The following is a 9,543-nucleotide window of genomic DNA, read 5'->3' on the forward strand; positions in this document are numbered from 1 at the left end:
TAGCTCGTTTGCCCTCTTCTCTTACAAAAAAAATTCAAGGGCTAAACAGAAGAATAATCATCATCAAACATTGAATGATCTATATTGGCACTGAACATCGCTTTAAGGATTTTAGAATTATCAAGGAAGCAAATTAGATACGGCAATATACCCCAAACGGAGATTCTTCATATTTTTTATAGCATTCTGTGGCATTCGGTTCTACAGATGAATAAATGCAGTACAACGTACAACCGATGGACCTCTAGAATGAAGATATCTGTGGTAAGTTGTTAAAGTGCTAATACAGGACAGTGTTAGTGTTCAGTTAATGCAATTAGTTCGAAACGCACCAAATGGACTGCAACTACAACACAATAAGGCAGAGAAACGTCCGACTCTTAATAATTATGCTTTTGAATTTAAAAAGTACTCAAAGAATGCGTTAGTAATAATTGTTTTAAATAAGGTATATGGATGTTTACTTGACTTAATATAACTTACAATTGGTTTATTTAAAAATGATGACGTGAACCATTTATTCATATAATGTGCAATAATCTAGAAATTTCGAAATCTCAGTAGGCCCTGTGTTAGCACAATCGCGACTAAAGCTCTGTTACAAAATTACTATTGTTATGTAATGTTTTTACTTATTTAAATATTAATTTACAAGTGTGATAATCTCATCTACATTGAATTTCAAGTGTGAACTGCATATATTTTGATAGATGTTGTATAATACATATGAAAATCTTGTTGACCTCCAGTTAATTTTTTTTTACTAATAAGTCTATCTTCAAGTTTTTAAATAATTCATTAATTAGCTGTAGTACTAGTTATATCGCTAAATTATTAACATTTAATGACATCTTTGTGTGACATTCCTTACAGGTTCTACTATGTACCTACTTCTGATTAGCACAAACGTACCACGTAATTTTATACGAATACTTATTGGGTTACGTTTGGGTTTCCACTTGACTACCATAAATCAAGTATTTAATTAATATAGCTTCCAGATTTTCTGTTATTCCTAATGCCATTCCTTCCATAAACGTAGACCTATCGGCGAAGAAATGAAACGCCCAGTGATTTGTAGAACTTTTATATTTAGTTAACAAAAAAATCAGAAAAAATCGATGTCCCGCCTTTACCCCCTTTACCATAAAAAAACCTGTGCCCTTAATTCTTAGCAGACGACAAATAATGGCGTCTAGTTACTTGTCGCGCCGACTGATTTTCAACTGTAGTTTTCCGTCACCAGTGTTCTAAAAGACATCGATATCAGACCTGCTCCATGCACCATGTTCCATGCAAACACGAAGAAATGGCAGCCATCATTCTTTTACCACCTTTTTTTCGTCAGATTATCTGGTCCAACAAGCTTCTCCAGATGATATATGAGCTATAATTTCTATTTGGCTTTCCTTGTACTGCTGTAAGCAGATATCTTCGTCATTTTGCTTCAGTAACAATACCATATTGTGCTCTTGTCAAAGGCTGTTTTCTTTTTCATTCTTATTTACGTAAGAATCGAGTTAATTTTACTTTAATCCACTTTGTAGCAAAACCATATACCAGAAATTTTCAATCCCCGTCGCCAATGTTTCTTTCAGGATCAATAATTTCTTATCAAGAAGTGTCATTCTCTACTTATTTCTCAATTACAAAACTATAATGAATATTGCTTGAAGAAACTTTTCGCCCTACTGTGACACGTTTTTAATACTTGCGAAATAAGAAGACTCAAGAAAGAAGATATGACTTGATCTCCCATGCTGGAAGGGAATTAGGTGGGTACTGTCGCAGAACATCTGCTTATCAGTTCTGAGGAGTTAAGTAATTACTTACTTAAGTTAATTGTAAAAATAAAAAACGGTTTAAACTTTTACGAAACATGTTCAATGGTCAAACCGTGAATATTGTGATTTGAAAAACTTTTTCGATGGACGTAGTACAAACCGCTTACAAATCTACGTATTTCCGCGTCCGGCAAAGTTAATTGTTAGGATTTCATTTTCAATTATTTCATCGCAGACAGCGCGATTATGATGTAAATTTCATTGTTAACACCGGAAAAAAATATAAACCAATTTTATGTAAGCTCTACTTTGCAACTATTGCGAAAAGTGCTTGTACGTAAATTGATTCTCGAAAGTAAAAAAATAAACCTAGGATACAACCCTGGTTTACATAATGTGTCATCGGTAGGGTCGTTCTAGTGTGAAAACTAGCGCCAGACAAATTTTTATCATCTTGGCAGTAAACATAAAAAAACAATCATAAAAAAAAGGGACCCACCTGCAAGCACTACCTTTCGGATAAAAAAAGAATTATCAAAATCGCTCCATTAGCGGCGGAGTTTTGCCGTAACACACAAAAAAAACATACGAATTGAGTACCTTCTTCTTTTGGGAAGTCGGTCAAAAATTAATAAGTTTTTCAATATAAATCGGGGAGGTTTGAGGAGGAGTACTTTATTAAATACAATGTAATGTACTTCATATCTTTGATTTTACAGGAATGTCAAACACCTATGGAATAGTTGAAAGGATTTAATTTGTTACTTTATATCTCTGTTACAACAATGTATCAATTCACATATGTTACTCGATTTGCTGGAAATTTGCTTAAAAAGCGTCCGTTAATCACGTGATGCTGCACAGAAGTACGGAACAATAACGAAATATCACGAGGGTCGGGGGAATTTAATGAGATGTCCTTTGAATTTTTCTGTTTGATGAAACTACGACTACCATATCAGCAGAGGGGTGGGGAAGGGTTAAAAAGTAGCACGTGACTAATGGACGACGCCTTACCGTGAATTTCAATTGTTGTGATAACCTATATCAGAACATAATTGCCATCTCTTCTTTTAAATAGAATGATGTGGTGAGTTGCCTTACGTACTCGAACCAGCATTTAACGTGTCACCTTTGCAGCAAACAGCACGTCACCTTTTCTTACTGCTTCCTCGCAATTTCAAATGAACGATCTTCTATATTTGTAAGTTGCAATCTACAGATTTTAGACTTTTTTATTTAATTACAGGAATTGTTTTTTCACGAACTATAAAACACAGTTATGTACTAAATTAATTTAACCTTGATAATAATACTCGAATATGATCTACAAAAGGATTTATAAGTTACTAGTATTTTATTCTTTTATAGTAGTTTATTTAAACGAGTAGTATAATTTCAAATTCTCGATCAAAAGCTTTTGCTGAGGTTGAACTTTTGTCAGTCAAACAAACATCATTTAATTTAGTGACTCGTCTAATTGAGAGCTTAAATAGTTATCGGTGTCGATAAAATATGTTGGAAGTATTATTAAAATTGGGAATTTGTAAATGTAGAAGTGCAGTAACATCTTTTTATGTGAAATTTTCTTCAGAAAATCTCATTTGGGTATATACAGTGACCGTTGTTTTAACTCTATAGTCGTTTGAATACGCCTTATAAAGTTTGCTAAAGAAAACACCGGTGATTTCATGCTGCATTAGTTGGCGTTACGTTGCAAAAACGGACTTGTTTATGTAATGGTCATTGTACGTTCTGTCTGCTGTAAATGTATTCGAGATTTTTAAATTAACTGTCAACATAAATACATCTTTAGTGCTGAACATGTAGCTGTATTATGCCGAGACGTAGCAATTACAAATTAATTAGAAAAATCTTGTTGAAAGAGTGAACATGCTTACGAAAAATTATTTCATTTAATATTTTTAACTCTTTAGTACAAACATCTACATTGACTTCATATAAAGCTTAAATATTGCCTATAATTGTTCTAATCGGCGTCAACTTTTACTTTTGGGTAACTTATAAATATCACCAGGTTTGAAGAAAACAACGTTGAATAACTTGAATTTACTGACATTCTAATCTTTATTTGTTCAAAATGCTGTAATTAATTTAACGGTTTCATGTTGTTGATTCCAATATAACAACTTTGTATTGTAACTTAATTACTATTGATTTGCAATATACGAATTTAAATACCAGCTGATACCAACTATATTACAGTAACTCTCTAGGGGAATGGTAGCCAACGTGTTAATTCTATATTGTTTTTAATTCATAAAAACTGACACAAACATTATGTTTACAGGTATCGGTGTTTAGCTAAGTGAGATCTTGTCCCATCTTCTGCAACAGGTAATTACCATATCTTTTCTCTGTTATAAAATATTCAAAGGCAATTTGTACCTGACGTCTCTAAAAACATTATCAAAGTGATTATTGAATTTAACATCTGCAGTGAAAACTTGTTTAAAAGTTGAAATAATATGCCCATTCCTTTATAAATGAACAAAATATTTTCTTGCATTATTAAGATCTATGAATTATCTTTGTTCTAGGTAGATATCGCTTTTAGCGACCTTCGTATGGCGTACCCGAAGCAATTATTTAAACAAGGTATATTATGACACTAATTGCACTTTTAATATTTTTATCAATATTACAATCGAATAATGATGAATACTATACAATTTGTCTTCTTTTCCCGACGGATGCATAATGACGCATAACTTTTATTTTCTGAAAATATACATCAATGTGAATTTCAAAGTATCATTTATTTGCTTAGCATTATACCTTAGTTACCTACTACTTCTTAAATTGTTATTTTCTACACAAAAAAACTTAAACAATTTAATTAGCAAATATTCTCGTGTAACAAAAGAGACTTATACGTAAGTTAAACTTTGAAGTTCATGTTGCGGTTTAATTATTTAGAAATAATTATGTTAGATGAAAAAAAAAATCCATGGTAAAGATGCAATTTCTTTCGCAGAGTCTATCGCAGTGGTCGGCGCAGGCGGGGAACGTTCATACACTTGGTTGTAAATTGTTGCTAATCTTTAACATTGTACATTAAGCCTGCTACACACCTTCAGTAACTGCTTTGTAACCGTACAGTTAAAGCTGAAGGTGTGTAGCTGACTTTACATAATAGAATTTAATAGATAAACATCTTGAAAATTGAAGTAAGTCCTGTCACTATGTGGTCTCTTAAGTTCAATTAGTGAAAAAAAAGATAATGTATTTTGGAACATTTATTTCGGCAACAGGATATATACGTTATTATATAGATGTTAAAAACATTTTATCTAATAAAAGGAGTCCCTTTAAAATACACTTTATATGTGTAAATGTATATTTTCGCTCTATAAATTATATGAATTAAAGTCCATGAGTCGAATTTTAAAGCTTAGAGAAATACTATTTTTATACAAAGTTAAGTAAAAATACTTTTACTATAATAGTCTACAAATGTTAGCAATAATTAACTTTTTTTTCTATTAGTAATTAAGTAATTTCCCCGTACAAAGAAATAATCCAAGTGAAATGGTTTGTTTTCAGTTGCAATTTAGCCATAGACAATATGTACTTGGTGCCAGCCTCGGTTGTGTTGTTATTGGTGAGTTGATATGTGCTGTTTATTCTATAGTTCTATAACTTAATACAATAAAACTAGCTTTCAAGTTAATAAACAATTTTTACTAATTCTTAATAACTACCAACAAGATTTTTATTACCAACATACGGTTCAGTTGCATAATTTTTGAAAATTTTAATATGATGATTCACTTAGTTTTGTCTTCTTTTCCCGACTGATGCATAATGACGCATAATATTCTATGTTCTGATATTTTATTTACTCAAGTAGTTTATTTCACTTTAGGAACATTTACTAATCTTTTCATTCTCTTTGTTTCAGATTGTTCGAGATTTATAAAATAAGCTGTGATTTGTTAAAATTCCTTGTTGGTTGTTGTTTTAATGTAGATAGATTTTATGTAATAAGTATATCTGATCTCTTGTAAATGTATATTTTAAATTTTATAATAAACTCAATATCACTTTAACTCAACTGTCTTTTATTTTTAAGAGAAATTAATAGCTCCTTGAAAGATAAACAAAAGCCCTATAAGGAGGTTTTGGGGTTCTAAAATGTTAGGGGAAAGTAAAGCATGTAGTAAAATGATAAAATAATAGAAAATCTACATTATCCGTTGAAAATAAAAGTAAACAAAAATCAAAACTACGATCCAAATGAATCAAAAGCCTTAAAATTGGATCAATTCTGATGTGTCAAGACTACAGTGGCGCCATGGTGGTCAATAGTTTAAACAATGTAAAACAGACAGCACAAAAAAACCATTATTGAATTAATATTTTCTGAGTCGGTGAAGAATAACTTCAATAAACATCTTATATTGCGTACGGTGGGGCGCTATTTGTGCGAAGATAAAAATCTCCTCTACTATCTGACGATGAGTGATATCCCATCGTTGTTTTATTCTCTTTACAAAGACCGCGTTTAAATTTTTTCCAGCTATCACAACGGTAAGCCATGAATCCATTACCAGAAGGATATTCTATTGACTCCTCAAAGTATATTGCGGCGCGTCCATGACTGCAACTGTCTGTAATAAAAATAGGCCAACAAATCATTTATTTATTCTTAAAGACGTCTGTATTTAATCAGCAAAGAAACTGCTTCATCTTTTGTCGTGAACTAGATCTGAAACTCTATTTCATGTATTTATGCAGCTTTAACGCTATCATATTATATCAAATTACAGTAATAAATGAAAAAATAACCTAATAGCTCCCGTTTCGCCGGACACCCGGGTTGGTCGGTGGTACCCTCGTTGGGATAAAAGTCCGCATGCCCATAGCTGTCTTCGTAACCGAACAGTCCGGCGCATGTGTGGATTATATCAACATAATGTGCATCGCTTTTGTCTAAACGAAATTCTATTGGCAATAGAGGTAATTCAAACAGTGGTCTTGCTGGATCTAGACCTGAAATCATTTTGTAAATGAAGTAAAAGTATAATTTTGACGAATAACACTAATTTTAGACATAATCGTTTCCTCGATGCTTGAGACAATATGCCTGTATAAAACATTATTCATTTTAACATACCTGTAATTCTGTGCACATCACCGTCCAAAAATCTACCAGCATACCCCATGGCTTGAGCACCTAAACTATGTCCGATTAAATACATGCGGTCACGTCCTACGCCGTAAGTTTTTGTGCAAGAGTCAAGCAATTTGGCAATTTGTTTGCCCACGAACTTTGCACTCAAAGCCGACCACGGGTACAAAGGATTTTTAGCCAGGTGTGACCAGTCAACGGTCATCACATTTAAATCGTAATGCCGTAAAAGAGAATCTTTAATGCTTTGTACCCAGCCGACCTGGTAGTCGGACATCCAACCGTGTGTTATGACTCTGATGTCATTGGAGCCATTGAAGTATACACTCTTCAAGCAATTGTCATCTTTTGGAATAAATAGCACTTCTGGATCATCCCTATTGTTCCTATTTGAGATGGAAGATAATTAGGTTAAACTCAACACTGAAGATAAGATACCCAATAATAAGGTTACCTTGTGTATAAATAAAAGTCAGGTTTTCCAAACCGCATCCCACGCGAGGGTAGATCAGAAAAGTTCAAAACATGTCGATTGAACGCTTCATCGACGAGCATTAGCCAACTGGACCCGTAGTCGTCTTTCGTGTCATCTTCACACTCTATTGTACCTAAACAAGCTATTAAAAATAATTAGGATTTTAACAGTAACCATCAGTCAACACTTTATTCCTAATAGCCTTCTCCGTCTTCGGTTTCCTTACCCTAAAATTTTACAATAATTTCTGTCTAGCCTAAGAAATGGAATCTCATATTTTCTCTTGTCCATTCTTCTTTTATTTTCCAATGAACAATCACTATTACAAGATGTACCCAGATTAAATCTATCAAGCAATGGCTATTTTTTTTATAAATTTTGAAATCGGAAAATGAATTTCTAAGCGGGGAAAATATACTAATTAAAAAAATAATTACCGCACAGAAAAACAACGTAAGTGAGGCGCCGCCAAGCGAGCATCGTCAGCGTATGCACACATATCTGCTATGACCTGACTTATGACTATCCTGAGTAAATTAAAATTATGCAAATATCTTATAGTACTTTTATACTTTTAAGGTAAACGACGATTATCTAAGTGACTTCCGTTAACCTAAAGTCGTCCTTCTTTATGGCCTAGTTAGCGACGTTCAAGATAAATGTACGAGTAATATTTCATGGCGACACTTGTGTGTAGTTTAAACATTGCTTATAATTTATTTACAGATATAACTGATTTATCCACGCAGTCACCAACCAATGTCACTTTAATTTACTTCATAGAAAATCCTTGATCTAATCTTCACTTCATAGTCACAGTATTTGTAAGTTAGGTAAAAATAATTGAACTACCTTCATTTTTAAAAACGATAATTTTTAATATAGTATGAGATGTTGAAGTATTCGAATTACAAAATATGTGACCGTAAACATTTTTTCCTTATTAATTTCAGATTTTTTTTGGCTTTCGAGGTCCAAACACTAGGATATTGGTAAAGGAAGGATTGGTTTTGGGGTTGGTTTGATAAAATAATACAAAGTTTAAATCATAGCAACGTTATTGTATTTTCTTTTCTGAATTGAATCCTTTATGTGCTTACACAGTAAACACTGATTTCAACACTTACAACTAAAAATATTCTATAAAACAAAAGTAAATGTATACATAATTGAGTTTTATAGAAGTCTGGCTTGTGCAATTCATTATTTACTCTTCATTAAGGCAAACTTAGGTATCGAGATACGAGTGAGTAAAGTGTAAAGTGCTCGGTAGGATGCATTGTACGCTCGAATGTGTGTTGTGCTCAGTTACTGTGCAGGACAAAGATTCGGCGCTCCCGCGGCCCACACGCGGCCCACACTCGGCCCACACGCGGCGTACCCGCGGCCGCGGCGCAACGCCGTCGTGCACCAAACACTCTTTACTTACTTCCATTATACAAACTGATATATATTTAGTTACATTATTCTAATAATATTGCTATCTTTTTCATTTTAGTCTATAGAAATGACAAAAAATTTTGCAAAGTGCTTTTTCATATTTAAAATTAATTTACAGGAAGTCTCAGTTTAGTTCTAAATTGAACTTTTAACTCAAGTAACGTATTGTAAGACCGTTAATTCAAATTTTTCAATGGTAGATATTAGGTGTTGGAAGATAATAAAAGGATTAGCTATCACATGACTTTTAAATGTTTGAGCCATATTTGTACCTTTATCACATTATAATTACAGAATCCCACATTACAAATACAAATGTCAGAGAAATAATCATACTTTTACATTTTCTATTATTTCGTTTGTCGGTACACGTGATATGACTCTGGGTTATGTTATTTAAGACACGGCATTTTGTGGTAGAAAAACCTTTGCACACAGCAACTGGCTTCTTTTAACTTATTCAATTGAACACACTTTTTATCAATTTCATTCTTATTGGCAATACAATTCTTTTCAGTTCAAAAAGAACTTTTCCTTAGACACTTTTATACGTGTCATTACAATATTAGTCTATTACAAATAACTTAGTCAAACTTTGCCTTTTAATAACTTTTTTCTTAAAGTCTAAGACTGAACTATGGTGTTCGAATATAAATTTCGCGGCATTGGCTGTGTGCAAAGGTGTTTTT

General features: G+C 32.7%; 1 protein-coding gene and 1 long non-coding RNA gene across 3 annotated transcripts; one reads left to right on the plus strand and one right to left on the minus strand.

Annotated features, from left to right (window-relative positions):
- The first annotated feature begins 6 nt into the window (after positions 1-6).
- On the plus strand, positions 7-5,817 carry LOC106106567. Its single transcript, XR_001225811.1, has 4 exons — positions 7-4,142; positions 4,346-4,403; positions 4,783-5,409; positions 5,710-5,817. It is a non-coding gene; the product is annotated as an uncharacterized LOC106106567 (long non-coding RNA).
- A 52-nt stretch (positions 5,818-5,869) lies between these two features.
- On the minus strand, positions 5,870-7,948 carry LOC106106566 (lipoprotein lipase-like). Of its 2 annotated transcripts, none has more exons than XM_013287166.1 (5): positions 7,852-7,909; positions 7,394-7,547; positions 6,925-7,325; positions 6,597-6,800; positions 5,870-6,418 (listed from the first exon to the last, which is right to left on the minus strand). In XM_013287166.1, exons 1-5 carry the CDS (start codon positions 7,892-7,894, stop codon positions 6,204-6,206), a joined length of 1,017 nt encoding a protein of 338 aa, XP_013142620.1. In that variant the 5' UTR covers positions 7,895-7,909; the 3' UTR covers positions 5,870-6,203. The 2 variants fall into 2 exon arrangements, with proteins under 2 accessions (XP_013142620.1, XP_013142619.1); XM_013287165.1 differs by having other exon boundaries at positions 5,872-6,418; positions 7,394-7,556; positions 7,852-7,948.
- Positions 7,949-9,543: the final 1,595 nt, after the last annotated feature.

The sequence above is a fragment of the Papilio polytes genome, unplaced genomic scaffold, assembly GCF_000836215.1.
Source record: "Papilio polytes unplaced genomic scaffold, Ppol_1.0 DF822178.1, whole genome shotgun sequence".
NCBI classification, from domain to species: domain Eukaryota; kingdom Metazoa; phylum Arthropoda; class Insecta; order Lepidoptera; family Papilionidae; genus Papilio; species Papilio polytes.

Excerpts from the sequence above, each read along its gene's own strand:
- LOC106106566 (XM_013287165.1), bottom strand. The coding sequence starts at position 7,894 with ATGCTCGCTTGGCGGCGCCTCACTTACGTTGTTTTTCTGTGCG. Across the intron at positions 7,557-7,851 it reads TTACGTTGTTTTTCTGTGCG|CTTGTTTAGGTACAATAGAG; the intron begins GTAATTATTTTT and ends TATTTTTAATAG. Across the intron at positions 7,326-7,393 it reads GACTTTTATTTATACACAAG|GAACAATAGGGATGATCCAG; the intron begins GTAACCTTATTA and ends CATCTCAAATAG.